General features: G+C 50.4%; 1 protein-coding gene across 6 annotated transcripts in view; it reads right to left on the minus strand.

Moving 5' to 3' along the window:
* Pxylp1 (2-phosphoxylose phosphatase 1) overlaps window positions 1-26,957 on the minus strand; it is a 57,482-nt gene that overhangs the window by 21,900 nt on the left and 8,625 nt on the right. For 2 of the 6 annotated variants that reach the window (XM_071615599.1, XM_071615600.1), the window contains exons 2-4: window positions 17,742-17,798; window positions 14,735-14,910; window positions 8,424-8,556 (exon numbers count right to left, since the gene is read on the minus strand). In XM_071615599.1, the coding sequence (XP_071471700.1) occupies window positions 8,424-8,502 (79 nt within the window). In that variant the 5' untranslated portion in view covers window positions 8,503-8,556; window positions 14,735-14,910; window positions 17,742-17,798. The remainder of the gene's footprint in view (window positions 1-8,423; window positions 8,557-14,734; window positions 14,911-17,741; window positions 17,799-26,957) is intronic. The other 4 variants (XM_027934003.2, XM_027934004.2, XM_071615601.1 and 1 more) reach the window with 3 other exon arrangements.

The following is a 26,957-nucleotide window of genomic DNA, read 5'->3' on the forward strand; positions in this document are numbered from 1 at the left end:
ATGATAGAACACCAACCTTTCCTGTTTCCCCATTTTTTTTTTTTTTTAAGATGGGGATCTCACTAAGTTGCTGAGGCCAGCCTTAAACCTGCGATCCTCCTGCCTCAGCCTCCCGAGTAGCTGGGATTACAGGCCTGTGCCATTGCTCTTGGCTTCTTCCCGGTTCTTAGTGCTGCTTCAGGGTGAACCAAATTGGGTAAGACTGTAGCAAGGGACTGATGAGCCTGGTAGCAAATAGTGAACCCCATGGCAGTTCCATGGCTGGGGACTGAGTACATCCTACCAAGGGTTCCTCACCCCAGCTATCTGCAAGCCTTTATCTCTTGCTTGCCTGATTCCTTGCCCGTCTGTCACTGGGACCTAAGCCTACCTATTGCCAGAGTTGGGGGAAGGGTTCCCCATGGTGGTCTGAGCTTGAGCCCCAGTTGTAGGAGGCTTCTTAGAGGTCAGGAGACCCCATATCCTTCACATTCCCTGTTAACTGGCCTCCACCCGACAGGTCATTGGATTAGATGATGTAAATATTTAAGTCATGACAAAAACTAGAAATGACAATGTCTAGAACAGGCCTTGAGAAAGAATTAGGAAAGGAAACTGTCACTCACCTGCTTGGGTCCCAAATCCCCTTGCTTTCACCTTTGAGAATCTGATAAAAGCTACTGGTCCTTGTCCCTGACAGTGGACTGTGTACAGTCTTTTGAATTTAGTTTCTGGGGGTCACAGGACCCCTGCAACCATAAGGGACAATACAAAAGCCCCTGGGTTCAGCCTAACATCATGATGGAAACAGTTTTCTACTTTCAGTTGGCTCTTGAGAATCGACGCCACAAAATTTTCCCTTTTCACACCAAAAAGGGATCTTGACACTTCATTTAAACATGAGTTCATCCTAAAATAGTCAACGCTAAGGTATAAAAAGAAAAGGAAAATCACCCACAAGCCTGCCCCCAGAGAAACCCACACTGAACATTTTGGCATCTGGGTGTGGCTGGGTGTCCTGCTGGGGGTTACACGTGTGCTTCTGTCCCTGGTCCGGTGCAATGGTGACAGAGAGTCACTGAGGCTCAAGGACAGTGTTCTCATCCTTCCAAGAGGAGTGAGTAAGATTACTCTGTGTCTCAAGAGGTCTGTGCCTCACTGAGACTGGCATGCCAACTGTCCCTAAAGGTGGGCTGGGGCTGCCTTCCAGGTAAAGGGTCAAAGGGGAGATGCAGGTGGGTGTGGCCTGCGCCACAAGTCTGTGGGGACACAAGCTGCCCCACCCTCTGGTATCTACTTGGGGCTAAGGAGAGGCAGAGCTCTGGCTGGGTTCCAGCCCCTCAGATGACACAGAGGAAAAGAGGAGACCAAGGAGAGGCGAGAGGTGGTGCCGAAGCTGAGCAGCCATCAGAGAGGAGCCACGTGGCCCCAGGCAGAGGCGGGGTCTGCCAGGCCTGCTGCAGCTGCACACAGGGGGCCAGGATAGCAGGACAGCCCCAGAGCACCCTCATGGCACTGCCTCACGTGGACTCCTGTTGGGGATTCAGACTCTGCCCTCTCCAGGCAGCCTCAAAGGCCATACAGACCGGCCCAAGGAATCCTGGGGTTACAGCCGCAGGAGAACTCACCGTGGACACATGGGTCACCTTTTCTCTTTTTCCTGCTACAAATGACACTGCAGTAAACATCTTAAAAGTGTCTCTCCCCTCCCTTGAATTATGAGAGATGTTAAAAGAGAAAGTGGAAGGAGAGGGAGGAGAGGGAGCAAAGGGAAGAAAAGTGAAGCCGGAAATCCAAACAAGAAGACATCTTCATGAAAAGGAGCAAGATGAATACAACTAGCAAATTTAAACCTTGGTGATAACGATGGATGAGCTCTGACTGGACTCTCAGGTCAGAAACAGAGCTCTCATTTTCAATTCTTCATTCTTCTTGGCTCAGAGAGAGAGACAGACAGACAGAGATAGAGAGAGACATGAATGGACCTTACTGTGGTTTTTAGGGTAAAGGTCAAATATCTCTGATCTCTGGAAATCCAGAATCCAAAATGCGTGAAAATCTGAAACTTTCAGAGCAGACATAATGCCACAGGAAGGAAACGACACACCAGAAAACTCTGTTTCATGCACAAAATCATTAAAAATACTGTAAGAAATTAGCTTCGGGCTGTGTGTAAAAGGTAAACACAAAACATGAGTGAATTTCACGTTAGCCCTGGTTCCCATCCCGGAGATATCTCATTGCCTGTACACATATATTCCAAAATCCAAATGCTTCTGTGTCCCAAGAATTCTGGACAAGGGGCCCTCAGTTGGTACAATGCCCTGCAGAGCCCTGGCCTGCTGAAGCCTTGCCACCCAAACACTGCCAGGAAGGCACATGGAGGTCTTCATGAGTCTGCAGGTTCACGTGCACCACGAGGGTACGCGCTCTCCTCCGTAAAATAAAAGGCACGCAGGACAATGAGCCGGGGGTGCAGGGCCTCGGGGCTGGTGGCAGGGCCCGCCTCCTTCTGCAGCCAAGGAGCTCACTCTCTGCTGTCAGTTATCAAAATTTGTGCCTCAACAAAATTGCTAGAGCCATATATCACAGTCCTTCAGGGTCCCCAGCAGAGAGCGCGCCCAGGTGGAGGGAGCCGTGCTGTGTGCCAGTGCTCCCCAGCTCAGAGGCGGTTTCCTTTTAAGCTATAGGCTGTTCCACCAAATGTCGTTCTTCTCTTTCCTGGTGGACATCAGACCCCAAACACAGTATGAGAGGGACAGGGAATGGGGCTGAAGGCCACAGGGACAGGTTTGGTTCTGTGAGTAAGAGAGGTGCTAGGGAAAACACACACACATACACACACACACACACACTCACTCACTCACTCACTCACTCACTCAGAGCTGGGTATGTTGGGACTCCTCAGCTGCCCCCTGAGAACTTCTGGAAGGCAACCTGCCTCCCTTGTCCTCCTGCCTACTGGGCCCCAGCCGTCTCCCTCCCTAGTGACCTCTCTTCCTCTGTGTCCCAGAGCTTCACCCTTGGCCTCTCCTCTGTTGCCTCTTTCTGTGACTAACCCCACCTGCCCTTCGGACTTGGCACCACGTGGACCTGGCACCACATGGACCTGGTACCACGGGAACCATGTCAGATGCTGACAGGGCCTGGGCAGGACTGTGGGAAAAGGGGCAGCCCCTCCTCAGTGGCCAGATTCCCCTGCAAGAGGCAGGGGCCTCCGGTTACTGGACAGACTGGTTTTTTAAAGAAGGGTTTGCAAGTTTATCTGAAATTGGTAAATAAATTTTAAAACTCTGGAAACACAGGCTGGGCCAAGCCAAGCAAGCTCACAGGCCACTGGGGCTGGAGCAGCTTCCTGGGCTTCTCCAGCCTGGGCTTTGTGAACAGTGAACACGAAGTCCTCGGGGAGTGCTTCCTGCCAGCGTCTCGTCTCTCCTAGGCCTCAGACCCGAGACCCTGCCAGGCAGGACATGGCCCCCATTTGGCCCTGGGTATCTCCAATGACCTCAGGAATCTCACCGACTCCCCAAGCTTACCCTACACTTCCTGGGTGGCCTCAATCTGCACCACTGCCAGAGCCCTGCCCTGCTGGTCTGCATGTCCTGAGCACTCTCCCGCCCAGCCTCCCCGCCCAGGCCCCAGGCCACCAGCTCTACATGGTTGACCTCACCCCATGTGCTGGGCATTTCCTTTGGCCCCTGCAGCACCTCCTTGGAGCCACCCTTGGCCTCTCGCTGCAGGAGTGAAACAGCCTGGCTCGCATCACCCTGCATTACCCCCAGCTTGCTCCTTTGGGGTGCTCTCAAGCGCTCGCACTCGAGGCACACCAGGGAGCTTGCCCACTGTGGGGCTCCCCGATTCTGTAGGGAGGGGCACGACCTGCTTTCTTGGGAACAGACATTTCAAACAAGCTCCTCGGGCAGATCTGATCCAGGTGCTCAGGAGCCCAGCTCGGGAAGACACAGAAGTAGGCTGTGGGCCTCCCAAGACACCAGCTGGACGGAAACTCTCCTGCTGCAGTGATCCCTGAAGCCTCCAGAACATCAGGTGGTGGTGGGAGGTGGGGGCCCTAGCCTTTGGCCCAGCTTCACAGCCACACACAGGGGAAGCTCTCCCGCTCTATCTCTGCAGGCCCAGCTCCACCGGCCATGGCCACCCTTCCCCAGCACGGCCCAGGGGCACCCTTCTCCAGCATCACCCTTGGCCAATTCCAGCCCTGCTTAAGGAGGAGTGGAGATGCCACCTGACTCCCCAGTCCTTGCTGAGTTCTTGTCCTCCATCCTCCCAGAACATTCTGCCACAGATAATTTCTAATTCATTTGACTCAGCAAACACATACGTTGAGATTACAGGTGCCAGGGGTTTTAAAAATTCTAGTTTGCCAACTCATGGGGTTGGGACAATCACTAGCCCCACTTTGAACGGGAAGGAGTTGAAGCATGAAGGGGGTCAATGATTTGCCCGAGCTCCCACGGCTGATGAATGGCAGGACAGGGACTCCATCTGGGTGGTCTGGGTCCAGAGTTCACACTTCTTCCCACCTAGCTGTGCCCCTACCTCCTATCTGCCCTGGCACCCGGTATGTGGCATTCTGAATGTCTGCTCCTGACACTCCAGAGAGCTGTCTGTGGCCCCTGAAGGACTTCAGTCCCCGCCCAGGAGGGAAACTCCAGGGACGCACATACTAAACTTCACACAGTCTCAGATTTCAGAGACTTGAAATGGGACCAGGTCCTATGACCTTCCTCATATTGAACCCTTCAGAGCTTGCAGACTCCAATGATGGAGAACACAGCACCCAGGCCACCTCTGTGTGGCACCCCCTTCGGGAAATTCTACTTCCCGCTTAAGAGAAACCTGTCTCCACGTTCACCTGGGCCACGCAGATCAGGTCTGACCCCTTGCAGAGCGGGCACTTCAGATTTTGAAGATATCCTGGTCTTTCACTTCTGTAGGCTAGCCTCGCCTCCTCCACTTGGGATCTGAATCTCCAGTCCACCTCCAATCGTTCCCTCTGAACCTGCTCTGATCAATCAGGGCCCTGCCCAAGAGGACCACCCCCAGATACGTACACCATGTGCTCTGTACAGATTAACCCCCATCCCGGCCAATGTGCTCTAATAAAAAATAAATAAACGGATGACATATTTCAAAAGCTTCCCCCTCCATCTTGTGGCTGAAGGAACAGAAGCTCTGGCAGCCTTCTGGAACACCAAGAGCCCTAGTTTCTGATGACAGTGCATTATGATGGGAGTGTGGTTTGCTTAAAAGATTTATGTTGGCTAGGCTTCCATGAGCCAAGGGTTTTTCCAAAATTCTTCATTCTCATACCGATCCTGCAAAACAGCAATCGTTAACTCTATTTTACGGGAAGGAAATGGGGTACCCAGATGCTTAGCGGGGAAGCTGAGCTTCCAACCCAAGGCTGGAATTCAAGAGCCTGTGTGCTCCTGTCACACCGCCATTTTGGGAATGCCAGTTGGAACATGGAGCACCAAGCCCAAAATAAGCATCAAGGAAATGCTGGGGCAGAGGAGGGAAGTGGGGAGACTATAAATGAGCAGAAGAAGAAGCAGAAACATAACTAATGAGTCTTCACAGCCTGACCGTCTTTCCCTGCTGTGATGAAGGAGCCCCGCGATTTAAGAAGTCATTTTTCTACTTGTGGGAATTTTAACTACGATAACATCAAGAACTTGGAAATACAGAATAGGTCCATTATATGCTAATGGACCTATTTCAAGAGACTATAAACTGTAACTTAATCTTTTGTGTGTCCCTTCCCTACTAACCCCCTCCAACGTCAAACCCACATAAGCACTTAATAAATGCATGTGGGCTCACTGCATTCCTTCCGTACTCAGAGGAAGAAGCACTTATTTAAGCAACCTAATTTATGAATCGTAACCTGGGTCTTAACTTTTTGGTATTCAAAACACCAGAAAAGGAAAACTACCAACCAGAGGAAATAAGATAGATGATCATTTCAGAAAACAAAACCATACTGCTTACTTCAGGCAATGAGAAGACCAAGTTAGAGTTTATGGCCTCAAGCATATTATTTAAGATTATTATATGGGCTAGTATAAAATTCAAAAATTAGTCAAAAGGAATTATAGAGCAAAAGTTCCATACATTTTATGGTAAGAATAAAAAAAGACAGTCTTACTCAAGTAAAATCTTCATAGTATGAATTAGTGCGGTTTCTTATACTGAAATAATAAGCAAGCAATAAAGCAATCAAATAAATAAAGCAACTGAACTTCATTTCTATAGAAACGAGAAAATTCCAGTTACACTTTACCTAGGAGTAGAAGAGAGGCAAGAACGTCCATTTCTTAATATCTTTCTGAACTCCGACGTACCCCAGAATAAAGAACTTAGAGCCAGCCAGGCTAATTTACCCTGCAAAAATTTTCCTTAAAAAAGCGTGGCTGAAAATTGGCTCTCCTGAAACAGAGGTACTTTCAGAAGAGTTATATAAGCAAGACACACACAGGCCCATTCAGTGACGTGAGGACCAGCGCATGCCAGAGAACACAAGTCACCCACAGCCACCTCTCAGAACCTATTGGGTCTCAGGGTAAAACTCTGGGTTGACTGTAACATCCCACTTCTCTGACCAAAGGGTGGAAACTTTTTAATGAGAAATTATAAACAATTAAACTACTGAAAATCAAACCACCCTTTTTTTGGAAAGGATTCATAGTTTGCAGCTCATTAACCATCTGGAGTATTTTTAAACTTCTTGCGCCCACATTCTCTTGACCTCCTTTCCAATTCTGGAAGGATGAAATAAGTTATTTTAAATTTTCTTTACTATTAGAAATAGCTTGTCACGTGTCCCCAAGGTACGCCTGGCACAGAGTCACGCTGGAGGTGAATCGGGAAGACCTGCTCTGAGCCTCCTCTTTGCTAAACCACCTACTCCCGATGCCAACTCTCCCCACAGGAACTCACCACATCCCACCCACTGCCTCCTCTTTCTGTCACTGAAAATGAGACGAAATGCCACCTCCTCACAAACATGTTCTGGGTGGTGACAGGTGCCAAAAGGACAGGTCCTCTGTTCTATAGGGTGAGGTGATAAAACAGATAGAAGTCAGGTGGCGGCAAAAGCACAATTCCCAGCATAGACAGACGCTTGCTCGGCTTTTAGTTCAGAAAGGGAATGAGGGCCAGCCTCGTTCCCAGAGTGGGCTTGGATTCATCCATCCAACCTACGTTCACCTACTATGTACCTGGCAAAGCTGGTTCCTGGGATATAGAGGCAAACATGACAGGGTCCCTGCTATCAAGAACAGACAATCTTATAGAAGGAAATGACACAAGAATGGAAAACACTGGGCTGGAGTGGTGGCTCAGTGGCAGAGCACTTGCCTTGCATACGTGAGGCACTGGGTTCTATCCTCAGCACCGCATAAAATAAATAAATTCGTAAAACAAAGGTATTGTGTTCATGTTCAACTAAAAAAAAAAGAATGGAAAATGTTGATACTGCCTGGTTAATGACAGGAGGGACAGACTCTGGGCTTCTGGATGTACGTCACAGAAGTAGCAAACACTTGGGAGCCCATGGAAGATTCCTAGAGGAGAGGAGGCAAGCTCTGAAAGAACCCGGGGCCAGGTACAGGAAGAGCACCCGTTGCTGAGGACAGAGAGAGTGGGCACACAGGGAGGCTGGCACTTGTGGAGAACAGCAAGCACAGACAGGCCCCTCGAGGGCCACCAGGAAGGGCCACCGTCAAGGAGGTGGCAGGGCCAGGTCTGTGCTTGAGGGCATCTGCTTGTGGGGAGCTGTAGTGTGCACAGGTTTGGGGCACAGACTGGACACAGGGATGCCACTGAAGGATGTGGAAGTCGGTGGACTGGCCTCACCAGCGACATCTTGTCTTGTCACACAGAATTGCCCACGCCCAGCCCCCGCTGCCCAGGCGCCTGAGTTTGATGCCAGTGACCTCATGGCTCCACCCTGCCCCAAAAAACTCTGGCCCTAAGTCTTACTGAAAAATTAAGAGGACACTGAACTCCCCTGGGGGCCAACCTGAGCCCAAATACCCCTGCTCTGTGTGAGTTTGCCCGAGAAGTCAAGTTGGGCCACTCGGCCTCCACCTCGGCCTCGGTTCTGGGAATAACTGGAGTTTTAATGTCCATACAGAAGTAGAAAATGTGTCACAGGACCTAGTGAGCGCTCTTGTTTCTCATAGCCCAAAGAGCAGCCCCAGAATATTGGTCAGTGATTTAGGTTTCCTGCTTGCAGCCTTATACCCCAGGTACCAATGATTAAAAAAAATAAAAATAAAAAAGACCCTATTGTTCAAAACCTCTGTGGTTCATTTAAAAAGAACAAAGGCTCAGGGGCCTCCTTGCTTCCTACAGACTCAGACCCCCTATTTCGGAACGATGCCCTCACCCTCCCGCACTGGGCCCTGCCCTATACTCACAGAACTGCAGGCTGAGGCTCAGGAAGGCCAGCAGTGCAGCCAGGGCCAGCAGCAGCAAGAAGCGATTGCGGAAAAGCATTATTATTTGTTCTATTTTCTCTTCATGGTTTCACCTCTTCATGGAGCACCAGTCCTGGGGGAAAAAGCAGAGGCGATCGCTAAACAGGTGTGGAGCATGGAAAACCAGGTCTGTAGCTGAAAACCAGTTAGCCCTGTCCCCCAACAGGGAGGCCAGATGCCCTGGCTGGAGAACAACCACATGTTCTATCATAAGTTCTGGTCGCCAGATAAGACCAAGAGAATATTCCTGTCAAGTTGGTAAGAGGCGGCCAGTTCATGAATGCTTATCTGACATCAACAGGAGTGAGATATTTTTGGAAATGGAAAGACAAATCCAGGGTATGCTTGTCGAGTATTTACAGTGTGCTAGACAATGCCACCTCACCCCATAACAACCACTAACCTTTAAACCTCAACCTCTTTGGATGACCAATTGGCTAATCTGACCTTGGTCTTTAAATGAAATCATCAATTTGAACGTCCATCATTGAAATGTGTCTCACAGTAAAGCTTTCAGGGGTGGCTGGGGTGTGCTGAAGGATTTGCTTCACACTAACTATCCCCATGTGCCAATCAGAGACCTCCCTCATCGTGGACCATGGAGACCACTGAGGAGGGGTCTTCCTGCAGCCCCAACCCACCCATTCTAATTTTCTCTGACCACATTAGAACTGTGCAAAGGGAAATTAAAAATAAAAAAAGTAACTAAACGAGATCCTTAGTGTCCTGCCTGAGAAAACAGTGAAGAGCACTGTGGTCTTACCCTATTGGTCTTATACAGTATGTTTATTTTCTGGTTCTCACAGTAGAACTTGAAAACCACAGTCTCTTTAGAAAAGATTCTGAAACCACAGTAAGGTTTTAACAGTTATTCAGTGTCCCCCAGAGCCCTGACTGTCAAGATGGGATAAGAGCTTATCTGCTAATGTGGCAAGGACTTCACACACTCCACAAATATACTAAAGGCCACTGAATGGCACAGGGGAGGTGGCCTGTGTGGCGTGGGCACTTGTTAAGCTGCTTTCTTAACAAGCTCATCTGCCGGATTGAATCAGGAGCCAGAGCTTCTCCCCACGGGCCCTGCATGGGAGTTTGAAAAACACCTCATTTAAAAAGGGACCTGTCAAAGCTTGTACCAAAAGAGAACATTTGCTGAGAGTTTGAAGAAAATGCATTTGTATCTCTGGCCGCTATAGCCAGCATCTGGCAACTCTGTTACCAACAGATCCTGCTTTACATCTTTAAATAGAGTCTGCCTCTATCCCTTTAGTTACCACCCCTGACCAAGAATCAAGTGCCCCAGCACCCAGACTGACTGGCAACTCCTTCTGGGGACAGTCCCCTCTAGGCCTGGGAGGGGACTCATCTGCCTCACGAGCTCTTTGACATTTCAGGCTTAAAAAAAAAAAAACAAAAAACCTTCCCTGGCTATTCTGCCCATGATTTAATGTATTGGGGACCCCAAATAAAGTTTTCTGTTTCTGAAAGTTGAAGTCCCATTAGCTGCCTCCTGGAGGTGCTGGTAAGGACATCCACAGATCCAGAGGGCGGCTGGGCAGAATCTAGGCTCAGTGAAGGCCAAGGCCAGGTTGTCTGCACTGCACCCCGAGAGGCTGAGATCACAGTAAAGAAACAGAATCGGGTTCATCTGACCATGGTTTCCTCCTGTGGCCACTCAGAGGGTGAGCCCTTGGTGCCCACGAACCCTAATCTCAGATAGTGTCAACCCCGGGGGACTCTGGCTCCTGATCCAGTCTGGTGGGTTCCTCATGCAACAGTAAACCAAGGGAGCACAGCCTGAGTGGCACCCCGGTCTCTGCCCCCTACCCTGGGCAGGCTTCGCTGACCACAAGCTCCCAGAGGACAGATACGGAAGTGGCACATGGGCCTGCAAACGTCTGTCTGCAGGGTTTTCAAAGCTACTCTGAAGAAAGGTGGTGTAGTCGCTCACCACCTTCCCCCTAGGAGCAGGAGCCCCTGGCCCTCTCTGGCCAGAGAGCCTACAGCTCAAAGCCAAGCATTTCCATTCACCGAGCACTGTGGGAAGCAGCGGCCGTGTGGCCTGGGTATTGCCTGGCTCACCCCTTGCAGGGTGGGCGTGCACATCACCCACGTGCAGATAGAAAACAGGAACCCAAGGGCACAAGGCAGAGTGGTGGTGCCAGGGCACAAAAGGAGCTCCCGATGCCCCTAGAGCTCCCCTCTATGGGTTACAGTGTCCTTCCCACACACCACCGACTCTGGCCACAATCTGCTGATCAACACAGATTGAGTTCACCCTGGACATGCCCAGCTCAGCTTCTCACGCTCTTCAAGGGGCAGCAGCTTCTTCAAATGCCATCAATGACCTCCTGACACAGTGATCCTTTTAATGTGAAGAATGGGGAGAGAGAAGACTAGGGAAAAGGCTCAGAGCAAATTTAACCCTTTTGGTGTCTCTGCATCGCCACCACAAACAAGTATGTTGGCTTTTCTTCATGGTTTCCTCTGCCACCTTCTTTTTGAATGTCCACCTTTGGTCATTCTCATTCTCCTTTGCATGAACATCTCCTAGAGTTGCTGCCTGGGAACTGGCCTTTGGGGCCTTTCTAAGTTCTACCCCTAGGATGGACCTATAGGCCTGGCTGTCCCTTGCTGCTATATATTTGGGGACCCTACAGGCAGCCAGAGGCAGAGAAAGGGCAAGGTCCAGGACTTCAGTCAACTATTCATCCTCTCTAAGGCCGTTTCCTCATCTAGAAAAGTGGACTAATTACCTCAGAGGACTAAATTTCAGGCTGAGTACAGTCCCCACCATAGCAAAGATATTCCAGAGACTGGGTGTGACCACTTTGTCTTGAGTCCTCAGCTCTTGCTTCCTTCCTCCTGGGAAATAAAGTTTACAGTGGAAGTTTCTCAGCTCTTGTGGTCCCTCTGGGTGTGTGAACACTCAATATTTGCACGTTCCTGTCCACATCCCTCCTTCTGCAGCTATGGCTCAAGTCTTACCTGGGAGTCACTGTGGGAAATCACCCACCCAGATTTCTGAGTCTAGGTGGGGTCTCTTGCATTGTCACCTTAGAGGCCACACCTGCCTCCCAGTTGCTCTGTTTGCCCACAGGAGATTGAGCACCTCTCTTCTGCTGCTGGGCCACGTCTGGCCTTTCAGTGACTTCCTGCCTCTAGTTGCCAGGGATTACCACCTCAGTGACTGGCAAGAGCTAGTCAGCTATGGTTCGATTTGCCATCTCTTTTCATGTGGGTTTAACCACAATGTGGTTCAGCCTTGTCTCCAGGTAGGCATCAGGCAGAACGTTTTAATTAATAAATTTATTTTTTTTTTGCTGAGTTAAATCTTAGACTTATTGCATGGTGGATATGTTATAGTAATGGCCTCTGGTTGTTTATGCTTTTCTACATCGATGGGCTTCCATAGTTTCCTCCTCCACCTACTCTCAGTTTGGCCTATGGAACAATACCAGAAGCTTGAAGTGTACATATGCCTGAGGGCTTGTCTTCCTTTGCTACTTCTGGAACACGGAGACCACCATATGAGGATGCCTAAGCTCCTCTACTGGAGGGTGGGGGACCATGTGGAGTGTGGGCAAGCACTCCAAGCTGAGGCTTTCTTCAAACAACCAGCCTGTCAATCATTACACACACACATGAGTGAGGTCATCCCGGACCATCCAGCTCTGCCCAAGCCATAGTAGACTGTTATCCAGAGAGTCTGCCCAGACTAGGAGGACTTCACAAAGCAAACACGATGGTTGCTGTTATAAGCCAATAGGTTTTGGGAACTTGATACAAAGTAAAAGCTAGCTGATGTGATAGGGAGGAAATGCCTCACGTCTTCACCAGGAAATTCACAGTGGGGATCTCAATCTCCGTGACCTCATCTGTGGCCACCACGTGCAAATCTCCATCTTAATGACATTCTTTAATCTGCAGAGTGCTTTTTGGGAAAGAGGCTGTATACAGTCTAGATGTAAAATACTTAGGGTATGTTGGGATGACCAGATGGCTGGGATCATGTAACTACTGCTTCTAGTCTTTGGAAAATGTCAGAGGAGAGTCAGAAGAGGAGCAAGCAGAAACCCAGAGAGTGTTGAGGGGAGGATGTCGTGTGCGCATGCGCGTGTGCACATATGCGTGTCTAGCACAGGAGCCAGAGTGCATGGGTATTTCCCCACTGGGGATGCTTCTTCATGAATGTGACTCCCCGGAGCCCTAATGTAGTGGAAACCATGAGACTCCAGAGACCCACAGATCTTTGTTCAATCCCGGCTCATTGCCTATTTTCCATGCGCTTTCTTGACACACGGTTGACTCTGCTTCTCTGAGTCGTGGGATTCTGACTTTTAAATAAGATTGGAGACAAGAATATGAAAAGTGGGAGGAGCAGACATGGAGACAGGCAGAGCCGCAGCACGGCGCGGGGAGGACTGTGTGGGCCTCACCTCTGCAGCAGCCACACAGACCGTGTGCCTCTCTAAACACAAAAATTCACCCTTTCTCCTCAACTTTGGGTTCTGCTCCATGCTGGGGTTCCTCTCCCAAACCCTGGCCACTTCCCGGTCACCAGCCCCATCCCTCAAGGGAGGCAGACAAACCTGCAGCCACACTGGTGGCCCTGCTCCATGCAGGTCTCTCCTGGGGCGACTCAGCTGTCCTGTCTCACCTTGCCCTGGGTTTTCCAGCCCGCAACATCTGTTTCAGCGTGTTGGGCCCCACCCCCCAAAATCAAGAATCACCAGCTCACTGTCTCTCTCCAGATCTTCGGTCCCAGCTTGGCGATGAAGGTCATGATTTTCCTTATTTACTTTTTCCCCCCCAAGACAAAATAACTATGATAGAATGCAAACTTCCCATGGAGTTGAAGGAGGCTGTGTTGATGGCGGGAGCTGGGACCCCAAGGGGGAGGGTGTGCACATGCCTATGTGCCTGTGTGCTTGTCTACTGTGGTTACCAGAGGACAGGCCCTGCGGCTGGGACTATTTCTCTACGGGGAAATACCCACAGGGAAGCACACATAGTTCCCAGAGCTCCTTCCCCTTTCCCACGCCAGGAGGACACTCACAACAGCCGCGCAATCCTTGGTTTCCCTGCCTGCCATCTTCCTGCAGTCTCTGCTGGGGAGCTCTGTGCCCACCCCGGGGGTGGACTGCAGCTTCTCCAGGTCCCCATCACACGCAGGCAGGCCATACCAGTCACAGCCAGGACTCTAGGTCCAGCCAGGCCTGACGTCTGCCCACTCACAGCCCAGAAAAAAGAAGTTGTGGGACAATTCAGGGCTGCACCTGCAGCAGGAGGTACTGAGCTGTTACAACTCCCTCGTCTCCTCATCCCCAAACAGCTCTGAGCCCCATCCCCTTCCATGGAAAGGATACTCTTGGTTCAACAGGCACTATGTCCCAGTTCCCATAAAGACCTCTGTGGGAATGACTGTTTTGTGTCCGGCTGAATATGTAACAGTGGCTCATGGTCAACGCCTTTGGACGCAGCTTTAGTCCCCCGTACTAAACCCACATGGTAAAAATATCTGAAACTCAGAAATGGAATAATTACTTTGAATTCCTAATTAGACAGCAAACAAACAAACAGAAAACTCAGCTAACTCAATCCCACCTCCCAACAAATCTGAGTAGCAAAAGAAATCTGAGTAGCAAAAGAAAAGATTTTAGAATATAATTCTGGAAACAGTAAGAGTTAATAAGCAGTTCCCATTATGTTACGGTGAATACCACTTCTGCGTTAAAAAGAAAAAGAACTGTGTCAAAGGCACTTTTATAAGCTACTACTCCATCACCAGAGGTTTCCACAGGCCAAGTTCTGGCCTTCCCCCCAACCCCCAGTTTTTTCTAACCTTTTAAGATCTGGAAATGCCACATCAGGCAACAGACCCTGATCTCGTGGTCCCCTTCAAAGGGGCAGAACTGAGGGTTTCAGACATGACCACAACTGCTTGAAAGAAAATATGCACTCTATTATCTTTCATTTGTACAGTAAAAATACCATTACTGGGAATAGAAAGATGGTATTTAATAAAGAAAATGCACTGGATGTCTTCTATGCTTTGATTTGGGGGGGGGAATAATCATTTGGGACTAAATCAATATAACATTATAATAATGTTATTATAATGCAATTGTGATCTAAATATGAACCGAGCGAAGGTAAAAGCATCATCTTATTAGTCCTCTCTCTTCAAGGTCATCTCAGAGTGGAGTTTAATTGCAAAATCAAAGATGCTTGGCTAAGAATAAACCAACCTTGAAGTTGGATGAAGATGGATGGATTTCAGAGCTTCCTGGAAATCCCAGGCAGTGGGATGGGCACCTGGGACGGAGGGGATGTAGTGGCACCCCCTTCTCCACAGAAAATCTTAACTGGGCTTCTCCAGAAATCTTCACCATGGCTGATTTTAGGACCGTCAGCAAAAGAGTCTCTACAAAAGAGTTCAATGTAGTTAAACTCCCTATTTTTCTGTCGCTCTATTTTACATGGCCACTGGCCTGGAAGAAATCATCACTCCACGTGCTGAACACCTCCTTACTAGTTTTTCACAAAATTTATCCAGTAGAGTAGTTTGTAAAAGTGTGTTTGCAAATGCAAAGTGTGATTAAAAAAAAAAAAAAAAGACAAATCCTTTAACAAGGCCTCTGGCCTTGAGCTGGGCTTCACAGAGATGCCTACATTTCTAAGATAAGAGAAGTTACCCATTGGGCTCCATGGTAACAGCTGGCAGGGGAAGGAAAGAAAGGGGAGAAGAAGTTCTCCCCTTCTCAAGTGCTGTCCTTGAAGGGTTAACTTGCCCAGACAGTGAAAGAAAAAGCTGCTTTTATGGGAACTTTTGAGCCCCTCCCCTTACATGCTGGGTATACAGTTCTGAAACTTCCTGAACTTGGGGTTCAGGGGATTAATTGATTACAGTGAAAGCTGTGCCCTCTGAACCTGGCTGCAGCCAAATAAAACTGTTTTCTGCTGTCTTTGGTGCCCTGCCTTGTCTGTCCCCTACAACAGGGACATGAACTCACAGCATTCACATTCCAGGGTCTCCAGCCAATGTGCAGGCTTGGTTCTAAAAGTAAAAGCCAATTCATTCATTCATTCATTCACTCGATTCAAGATCACATGGTGTCAGAAACCATGGCAAGTGACCCAGGACACACAACAGGGGACTTTTTTTTTTTTTTTTTTGGCCATCTTGCAGGTCATAGCTGAAATCCAGTAAAGTATTTGTGGAAGAGTGATACAAGATCTAGGACGTGCTTTAAAGTATTCCAAGGGCAGGGGGTGTTGCAGGGAGACAAAAAGATTGAGGGGCACGGACACAGGATGTGGGCAGCTGCTGAAGCTGCCTGAGGGATCCGGAGTTCACCTCGTGCTCCTCTCTGCTTCCATGGGTCTGGAGTTAAGAAGCTATTTATTTTATTCCTTTTTTTTTTTTACAGTTTTAAAAGGTTAAACAACTAAAAGAAAAATAAAAGGGAAGTTCACAGTCTGGTCAGTGAAGAAATGGGCAAGATGATCATTAGGCACTTGAGAGCAGAGGCCAAGGGGGAAGCAGGAGGGGGCAGCAGAGCCTGCACCTAGGTCAGGATGCAGCGGGAGGTTTCCTGAAGAGGCAAGGCCACAACTGTCCAGCAACACATGCAGGGCAGTGCTGGGCCTGGGGACAGGCAGCCGCCCAGAGGCCCCACAGGGCTGGCCTGGGAGCCTCTGTCTTATGTGGGTGAGCTCCTGCAAGGCCAGGGCTCCCCTGTGGCCCAGCACCCACCCGTGTGTGGGCTGCAAGGGCCTCACTCCCTCTACCCAGGCCATCTGACCCACCGACCCCAAGGAGTCCTGCCATCCGTGGGACCAGACAACATTCTCACCGATTCGCTTTGCCTCCCAGGAGTCCCCTCTAGGCACAAAGCTGACTCATCTATAGGCAAGAGGAGGGGTCTCAGCAGTCATGCCACCGAGCAGTGCCAGATGGAGGGACTGACCCTCATGTCCTAGGGCCAGGGTTCTTCTGTCTCTTCCCAGCACTGGCCTCCTCCAGAAAGCCTGGAGAGGAGCAGCCCCGAGCCTCCTGCCGCTCCCAGTAACAACAGCATCTTAAAGGAGGCCCAGGAGCCTCGAGCACACCCCCTTCAACACTGCACTTGGCACCACAACTGACCTTCCGGGTGCCTCCCCCACCTGGGCACTCTGAGAGGTGATACAACCCAAGTCACCGCCCCATGTAAAACAAAGTGGTGATGGCCACCTCTAGGGTAGGAAGGAACCAGTGTGGGAGGGCGCTTCCGCTCAATGCTGCAGACTGATCCCCAAGCAGCCGCCGGACACAGGAGCACTGGGCCCCAGTGCTCTGGGCCCTGCTTTCAGGACCTGCTGGGACCCAGCCACACCCCACAAATCCCTCCTCACTTCCCAGTCCTTCCCACTCAGCTTTGAGGGTGAGCCCAGAGATTGGGGGGCATGGTGGAACCCTGCTCTGCCCCCTCATGGGCCACGGTGGCCCTCTATGACATGGGCACCATCACGGGGCCGTTCAGAGGCTGTGTGAGGGCAAGCAGGGTTAACACGTGTAAGGCACACGGCAGGGAACCCAGCTGATAACGGGTTCTTCGTTAAGTGTCAGCAGTGACTTCTCTAGGGGTCAAGTGCCTCCTCTCCCCCAGCTCCAGCAACAGAACGCCCCCTGGAAATGCCAGAGAGGGTCAGAGCTGGAAGAATTTTAAACATCACCTGGCTCAAGGCCCCAGACTGTGCAGGGAACCTGGGCCGCAAGGCTCACACCACCGTGTCCTTTCCTCAGACACACTCTGTGGCAGATGCCACTGTCCCCATTGTCTAGTCTCCTTCCTCTCATGGGAAAAATCCTTTGGGCTTTAAAGAGAGGCCTGGTCACCCAGCTAGACATGATGTTTCCTAGATTCTGTGGCAACTAATTGTGGGCAAATGATCAAGTTCTGGCCAATGAGTTGTGATCGGAAGCTCCTTGGCAATGCCAGATGGAGAGGTGGCTGTCTGCCCCCGCCCACCCTGACCTTTCTCCTCCCCACTTTGCACGGTCTGAACACTGAGATGGGGGTGAGCCAGCTCTACACAACAGGGACGAGAGATGGCACCCTAGTGCACCAGGGAGAAGAACCCTGCAGGCCCAACGCCACCTTTCTCCTCCACTGCCCACCAGCTGCAACTGTTCTATGAGAAAAAAAGCCATTTCACAAGTTGTCAAAGCAGTCGCTGTCTCATTTCTCTGAAGCAGCCCAACCCACATCGTACCTAGAGCTCGCCATCAGCACCACAGCACACAGGTCCCCTTCACAGCTCTGTCCGTACCTGTGATGAAAAAAAGTGACACATATGATGAGCTGCACGAGGCAGAGGACTCGTCATTGCCCAGGCTGAATGTCCCTTTCAGATCTGATAAAAAGGTGACGTGATCATGGACACCTTTGTTCTCTTTGAACTTCACTTTTTGTTTTAATTTAAATAATTCACACACCCATGAAGACTCTTGGCTCAGACCACAGAGCACCCCAGCTAACCCAGAGAGGCCCGTCGACATTCTCCAGGCACAGAGCAGCCCCAGGCTTGGTACCTGAGCAACTCTAGGGCATCATCAGGAAGCCGAGACCCTTCTCTCTCTGTGCTCTTGGCAACCCTCTGTGCTTGTCCAGCCCCCAGGCTGGCTTCTCTTAGGGTCACAAGATGGTGGCCATGCTCCCAGGCAACGCAGCCATACCTGGAGGCAGAAGGGGTAGTCCCGTGCATTTCCTCTCTCCTAGAAGCCCCTCCACCAGATTTCCCTGGCAGAAGAGGGTCACATGCCCAGGCCCAAACCTAGCACTGGGAAAGGACCACAGCAATGGGTGAAACCAAGATTCACCTCCTGATGAAGGTCTGAATGGAATCGGGCTCTGTTAGGATCAAGGGAGGAAAGGGATTTCTGTGACAACCTGCAATCGGGGAAGATGTGACAATGTGCACAATTACTCAAAAAAAAAATCATTCTGAAGCTCACTGATCTGATGAAGGCCCTGGCACTAGCAATCTAGCAACCAACACATACACAGTCATAATTATACGTCTGAAAAGCAGCGGAGCCGCCGGCTCAGGTGTGGTCAGCCGCCCAGTCCAGAGCGGCCCCGGGCAACCTGCACGTGTTCTCCTGACGAGACCGTTCATCCCACGTCCTACATGTTTTAAACTATGCACCCTGAATTATTTAGCTACGACTCCTTGCCAGAAAGAATTCGAGGCCAATAATCTGCAGATTTAGCAATTTTAAGTTCATGGAATATTAAAGGTTTTTTCTCCCCCCTTTTATTTGTGAACTACACATTCCAACCATGCTCTCCCTGGTGGCTTCTTTTTTTTTCCAGAAGAAACTGGTGGTTTCTCGGGGCCAGAAGAGACCGAACACGGCTTCCACACGCCAGCGTTTTCACGCCCGCGTTCCCTTGGGTTATTTTTTTCTGACATTTTGGAAGAAGTCTGCGTGGGTCCCGCCTTACCGCCTTTCTTAAGTTGTAGAAGCGTTCTTAATTTAGAATGTCAAGAGCAACTCCGAGTGCCTCAGCGAAGAGGGGGACACACAGTTGGCATGACTTACTCCCCACAAAGCCACTTCAAAAATATAACTGTTTTTTTTTTAAAGATTTTATTTTGCAAGCAAAACTGTGTCAATTAAAAGTTTCTTCAAATGTCAAGGAAAGCACAAAGGGATTAAATAGGCAGGCTGTAAAATTGGAAACGCAAAGTGGGATGTAATAAAGGTTTGGGTGATAAAATGTGATAAAAGTCACATTTTTTTCAAAGCCAAAAAAAAAAAAATTAACAATTCCTGAGAATCACAGATGTACAGTGCCAATCAGGGACACTCGAGTGCATGGGTTGGCAAGGCCACTTACGTTTTCTGATGCCTGAGGGTCTATGTTAACAGTACCTCAGAGATGGGGGTTTTGCTCTGGGTGGACACAGGGGTGGCGGAGCCATGGACAGGAGAGCTCTGATGGCCACTGCAAGGTGTTTGTCTGATGAAGTCTTTTCCAGGTGAGGAGCTCACTTGTAGAGCTCTGGCAAACCCCTGTGCTCACTGCACATGGCTCATTCGTGACAGGGAGCCAGCACCAGCATCTCCCTGGGTCCTTATCATTGCCAGTGCCCATGAGCAGGAACTCTGTGCCCTTAAAATGTTCTGGAATGCTGCTGCCTCACAGGCAGTGTGGTCAGCACAGAATGAGCCCTCCCATGCCCCTGGAGGTGATCAATAGGCAGCCAGCTGCTGGGGAGACCAGGAGGGGCTGAGGCAGGGACCTCTAGGGGCTCTCCCCATGCTGACACCTGAGGAGACCCTGACCCTCTCCAGACTATCTGTGGCTCCTCTGCACTTAACCAAGCGAGAAGGAGAGCCTGAACAGAGCTAAGCGCTGGGCCCTGGAGTCACAGCCATTTAGTTTGGAATCTGAACTGTTACCTGGTCCCTGCCAGTGAAGCAGTTACACTGTTCTGAGTTCCAGCTTAGGTTAAAGTGGCAATGAAACGCAAGCTTCAAGGTCAATGACACTTAATGAGAAAGAAGCTGTCGACACAAGTAATGTCCAGAATGCAAAGCAATGGGCAGCTGTTGATCCTTGTTAAGTCACCGGCTTCCACAAACCCGAGATAAACGAGCAAGTACTTGTTCTCATAAATTGAGTTTTTAAGTGTTCACAGTGAACCCCACAAAGAGCTCTCCTGCTGAGTCAGTCACCGGCGGGGCACTACTATGTGCAGTGCAGGAAGCCACAGCAGGAGGTCTGCTTGGACTGCATTGGGTGACTGACTGAACTGTGCAGGTCACAGGGGGTGTCTCTGCCCACTAACTCTGTGATCTCTGTGATACTCGACCACAGACTGCCACAACGCTGATCCTGGCATAAGTGACTCAATCCGGTGGAGAGCTCAGCTTCCTCCCTTAGAGCCGGGAATATTCTTTTGTAGGACAAATCATTCTAACATATGGATTTTAAAACATAACACAAACTCTTCTTCTTCCCCAAAGAAATGTCTTCCCCACTCTTCCCTGGCCCTCTAGCAGCTGCCCCCAATGCTTTCCTCGCGATGACAACCGACCACTCACTGCCCACGGCCTCCAAGGGCCCCTGCTGGTCCAGCCTCACTCCCACTCCCGACAGCTCTCGGATTCACAGGAGAGCTTTGCTCCTTGGAGACTTGGAGCCTGTGTCCACGCGTGTCCACCCAGTCAGGGCAGACAGTCTGCTGGGCCGGTGCTTGAGGAGTCAGCCCACAGGGGCGTCAACCCCCACGAGAAAGAACCCAGGATGGAGAATCTGTGACCCTCTGGAACTGCCTAGAAGAGGGGTGGAGGTGAGAGCCCCTCCCTTAAGGGACATGCTGCAGCCACCTCACAGGCCACTTGGTGTTCTGAAGCCACCACACTGGAGAGCCACATGGGAGGCCACCCAGAGAGAGGGATGCCCACGTGGCCCCAGCTGTACCATCTCCCAGCTGTGTGTCTCCCCAGCCCAGCCATCATCATGTGAGTGACCAAACCAGAGCAGCTATGGCTTGAGTATATGGGTGAGACACCTGCAGGGCACCAGCGGCTGGGCCTAGTCCACCTCCAGACGACGAGGATGGTAGTGAAATGACACCGGGGTGATCTGCTATGTCGAGGCTCTCTGCTACTCTCTTCGGGGACTTTATCAGTCTTGCCCTCTACACCTGCGTCTCCAGCACCCAGAGCAGGGGCTCAATCACGACTTGTGGAGGGAAGAGATGAACACTTCTGCCATCCTGCCTTCCTTGGCCAGCATGCGCCTCTCCTCTGTCCTTCCAATCCTACCTTACTGCTCCCTGGGTCATCCTTCAGTCCCTGCGCAGAGGTTACTTCCTCAGGAAAGCTGCCCTGGCTCTTCCCTGATGAGAGCCGAATCCTGTCTCACCCTCCCTAGTCACCCTGTATCTCCTTCATGACACTTCTAGGGACTGTCATTACATAATGGAGTGACCACCCAGGAATACCTGACCCGCTGGCTGCTTCCTGCAATGGATCTGGAAGCATGTGACAGCAGGGCTGGCGCCTGTCTGTTCGGGAGCAAGTCCCCACTGCTGCACAAAGCTCGGCCCAGAGCGGCCGACTGCCTGTGGGAGCATTTTTGAAAACTGGCAGTTGCCGATCTCACTATTAGAAGGCGCTAATTCTTAGGGACTCTCTTTAATACTGAGCTGGACCTGACCTATACCCGTAAGCCCATGCTCCACTGTGCTCTCCAAACCCTCTCGCCCTGGTCCTCTGCACCACGCAAGCCCCAGGGGGCCCAAGAAGCTGAGTGTCTTTTCCAGCTTCACACAGTCATTCTGCGGAAAAGTGAGAAGTTTGGAGTGGGCTCTGGGACACAGAGCCAGCTCAACACGACTTCCACAATCCCACGCAGCCTCCCGGATGCTCCCACCAATATTAAATGCTCTGAAACAATCGGAATCCCTCCATCCAAAGAAGAGCAAGGAGAGCCAGGCATGATCCACAGGGGCACCTAGGGAGCAGGCCGCGCTTCCCAACAGTCCACAGAGGGGGTCCACGTACAGCAAGAGCTCTTGGAGATGTCTGGGGGGACCCCCCTCTCTCCATTCAGGTGAGGGATGAACCCCAAGCAAACTTCCACTTCAGATGTTAACTGGGTTCCTGTTCACTGTACCAATTCTCTGCGCAGGGTGTTCCTTCGCTTTCCTTTCTTTCCCATTACTTATCATTCCCAGGACCTCTGGAGACAAGGAACATCAGCTAAGGTTAGGAGCACCCCAGGTGATCTGCTGGAGCTCAGCAGGATGGTGATGCTGAACGACCAAGCTTCTAAAAACGATGCAATAGCCAGGGAAAACGCATCTGACCTGTCGCCAGAGGACAAAGGAGAGAGAACCAGGCACATGGCTGAGTTTTTCTTCAATGCATTTATGTATGTGTGTGCCAGAAAACTAGGGGCAGGGGATTGCAAATTTAAAACTGAGATGGTATTTCTCTCTCTCTTTTTTTTCCCCCCGGTACTACAGATTGAACCAGGGGTTCTTAACCCCTGAAATGCATCCCCAGCCCTTGTTATATTTTATTTATTTTTTTAAATATATATTTTTTGTTGTAGGTGGACAAAATACCTTTATTTTACTTTTATGTGGTGTTGACGATCGAACCCAGCGTCTCAATGTGATAGGCAAACGCTCTACCACTGAGCTATAAACACAGCCCCTTATATTTTATTTTGAGACAGGGTCTTGCTAAATTACCTAGGGCCTCGCTAAGTTGTTGAGGCTGGCTTTGAACTCAGGATCCTCCAGCCTCAGCCTCCTGAGCCACTGGGATTACAGGTATGTGCCACCACACCCCCTGCAAGAGATGGCATTTCTCATTTATCACCCTTTGGATTGGCAAAAAATTAAAAAGCTCACTCGTCTCTAGTGAAAGTTAGTCACTAGGGGAAGATTTCTTTCACTCACTCTCCACGACAGATGGTTAACTGGAATGGCCTCTGCATCCAGGAAAGTCAACTCCATTAAAACAATAAACAAACACACCTGGTGCCCCAGGAGCTCCTATTCTGGGATCTGCCCTACAAAAAAATGCTCCCTTGTGTGCACAAAGCATTAGGAGTCACTGTAAAACCTGCAAACAACTGAAATGCTCACCCTTTGGAGAACTGTCGGAAAAGTGCAGTGTGTTGATGCAACAGAACATGATTCGGCCTTAAAAAGAAAGAGGTGGGCTTATGACCTTCCATGAAATACAGCCCCAATAAAAACAACAGAGAGTAAAACAGCAACGTAATAACAGATACAGAGCCAGCTCACTTAGGTAAAACCTACATTGTTGTTGTTTTTTTTGGTACTGGGAACTGAACCCCAGAGTGCTTAACCACTGAGCTACATCCCTAGACCTTTTTTGTAGTTTATTTAGAGATGGTCTCACTGAGTTGCTTAGGGCCTAGCTTTTGTTGAGGCTGGCTTTGAATTTGCAATCTTCCTGCCTCCGCCTCCTGAGCTGCTGGGATTACAGGTGTGCACCACCACGCCCAAGCCCTACATTGTCTATCTTAACATATGTAAGAAAACAGGTAAACTTACAGAAAAAGATCTAGCAGAATTAAAAGATGGCCAGATTAATAGTGGCCATCTCTGTGAAGAGTAAAGGACTTACTATTTTTAATGCTCTGCTTGTATAATAAGTTGTACACGACAAACAACATTGTATTGCAACGTCAAAAAGGCAAGCTATAACACTTTGCACAGTTTGATCTCAATTATTTTATAAAGGACATATGTCACAAAATTTGGCTGAGCAATTTGAGGTAGAGGAGGGAGTGGGACTTCATATTTGTGTATTCTGTAGAATTTTGGAGCTGGTGTTCTTTTGGAAAAAAATGAATTTACATAACTGCTACTTTAAGAAGGAACAATTGGGGGAGGAAAAAGAAAAAAGGAAAAACCACTGGAAAGAGAAAATTCGCACTAAGTATCATGAGTGGTTATGGCTGTGATTTCAGGTAATCTTGATTTTCTCCAAAACAAATTGCAAGACGGAAGCTGGCGGACCACACTTTAAAAAGGTGGTGGAGACTAGAAGACTTATTTTCTCACTTACATGTTTCTGCATGTTCTAGATTTTCTTAAACAGGTAGTAAGTTTTAAATTGGGGAAGACAATGCTGTCAACTTCCTGATCATTGTTAGTTTGTGATACTGGGGGTTGAACCCAGTGGCACTCTACCACATAGCTACATCTCCATTCCTTTTATTTCTGATTTTGAGACAGGGTCTTGCCCAGGCTGGCCTTGAAGTTGGCAATTCTCTTGCCCCAGCAGTCTCTTGCAGCTGAGATCACAGGCGAGAGCCGCCATGCCTGACTTAAATAATAATTTCTCACAAGGTAGTTAAGCAAGATCTTACAAGGAGGGCACATGACAAGCTGTAAAGAGACCGGTCATTTGGAAAAAGTACCCCCTTTCAAAACTCAAAGCCTGATGTGTCATTCAGATAACTGCAGAACAGCTGGGGTTCGCAGGGAGGGGATGGTACAGAAGCCCCATCCACCTGAGGACCCAGGGCTCCAGGGACACCAGAAGAAAATGCACTACACAGACTACGGGCTCCGGGGCCTGCGGGGAGGGCCTAGGGGCACTTGGGACTGGGAAGACCAGGAAGGGCTGCTGGGAAGAGCAGAAACTGGGAGACCAACAGGGTGACGGCTGTCGGGCCCACCTGACACGCACAGGCGACAAACACAGGTGTTCCAAGGAGGGTCAACGCATACAGTGGCACAGAGGTAGGGCCCAAAGCCCCTCTGTGCTATTGGTGACAGTCCCCATGCACTGAAGCATCAGAGAGCAGGGTAGAGGGTGGCTGGGAGCACCAACCGTCTCTGAGCACATGCCCGACAGGACAAATGTGGTTCTGTGGAAATGTCACCCTCCAGCTACTGAGAGATCTACTCCCCTGTGTTCTTCCCACCCTTGGGATGGCATCCTTCAACCTCCTGGGCCCTGACATTCGGGGGTCACACTTGTTACACTAGTCGTTATACACCTGACAGGCCTGGGAAGACTATGCAGGGCCCTCCTACACTGCTATCCTCCAAGCAACCCATATTCCGGGGCTGGGTGGCTGGGGTCCCTGAGTCGCAGTTTATGGGACCTCCCTGGGACCGAGGCCCAAACCTTTTACTCTACCACTTTCCAGCTTGGGCAAGTTCTTTCCTCTCTCTGAGCTGAAGCTGCTTTTTCTGTACAGGTTGGTTTTACTTATTCAATCAACAAATATTTACTGAGCACCTACAAGAAGCTGGGATTAGTAGCCCAAATTGGCCCAATGGGGGTTATATTCTGGTGGACATCACCTACCTCATGGAGCTGGCAGTAGGGGGCGGGGATTTAACAGAGGTACCTGGAAAACACTCGGGATGGCAATGATGCTCCTCTTCCTCAGCGTTATTCACATTCCCACAGCACTTGGACCAAGAAGACCCTTCATGAACACCACTGGACGGGCCAGGCTCTGTCTATGGATTCAGATTAACCGACCTTGAAGCAAAGAGCTGTTCACTGAGCCCTTGGCTTAGACAAGCAGAAGCTCCGCATCCCCATACTAGGTCAAGTTCACTATAATAAATAGGACTGGGAGGAAGAATGAATGCAGGAAGCCACCCGGGGGACCACTCATCACCACAGGGGCAGCTGACAGCTTTGCTAAATCCTGGCTCAGCCCTCAGGTCCCTGGGGAAGAGGAGGGCAACACCACTCCCTGGCACTGCTGGGACCTGTGAATGCCTTAGGAGGTGCTGACCACAGTGCTGGCCAAGTCACCCACTGGGTACAGGACATAGGTACCTGAGGGACTGCAGGCCAGCACCTCATGGGCCCCAGGGAGATGACTGGCCTCTCCACGCAAGCCAATCTGTGGCCAGGTGAGCCCTACATGGAAGGTTTCAGGGTTAAGTGTCCATTTCAATGTGCTCACGGTGGGGGGTCGACTCTGGGGCAGGGATGGGCAACAGCACCATCAGGACACATTCTGGGCGAGTGGCAAGAAGTACTGGCATGAGTCCAAGTGAGAAAAACACCGTAAGCCAACTTAGAACCTCGTCCCCAGGGCTCCAGGAAAGAGCTCCATCAAAACCCTCCCTGGCAAGCCCCTTGATGTGTGGTGACAGTTCCAGCTCTCCTCTCCAACTTCACGCTGGTGCTCTGGTGCCAGACTCTATTTTTACAGCTTGAGTAATGCCTGGGCAAAGGACCAGACAGGAATTCGAGACACAGGGACGGGGCATGAGAGGTGATGGCACAAGCCACAGAGCCCACATCCTCCTCAGCTTCCCCCAGCAAACCCTTCAGAGCGGGGTCCACGATCCGCCCTCAAGCTCTGGCCCTGTTCCTCCACAGCCTCGCCCCCTGCAGCCTAGGCCTGAGTTCCGCTGGGGCTGGGTCCTCACCTGCCTTGTCCACTGCTGCCCCCCCAGGCCCTGGAGCACAGCGTCACTGCATGAGTGGCCACATCAGCCACTCAGCTGTGTGCTCCTTTTCGTGATTCAGGGTTTGTGCCTTGTTTACTCTCCTGGCCCCCAAGCTTTCCTGACCTGGTTAATTCCAGCTCATCCTTAAACTCAGGCCAACTTGGAACCAAGCCTGGGCAATGTCCTCCAAAGTCGGGTAACCTCAGTCCCCCAGAGCCTACCCATGCCACAAAACTCATCAACACTACAGAGGCTCAGGGGACCGTCCCCACCTGCCTGCCCCAGGGCTGGACGGGATGGGAGGTGGCAGATGACACAGAGCAGAGTAAGCCTCAGGGTTCAGCAAGTGTGTGTAGGAAAAAGGGGAGGCACGGAGGGGACCAGGTACCAGGGATGCTGTGGACGGAGGAGCACCTGTCACGGTAACCTACAACAACTGAAGAAAGAGAAGGCACCAAAACCCAAGAGATGACACATATTAGCGGGAAGTAGTGGGAG

Source organism: Marmota flaviventris, chromosome 8, assembly GCF_047511675.1.
Source record: "Marmota flaviventris isolate mMarFla1 chromosome 8, mMarFla1.hap1, whole genome shotgun sequence".
NCBI lineage: Eukaryota > Metazoa > Chordata > Mammalia > Rodentia > Sciuridae > Marmota > Marmota flaviventris.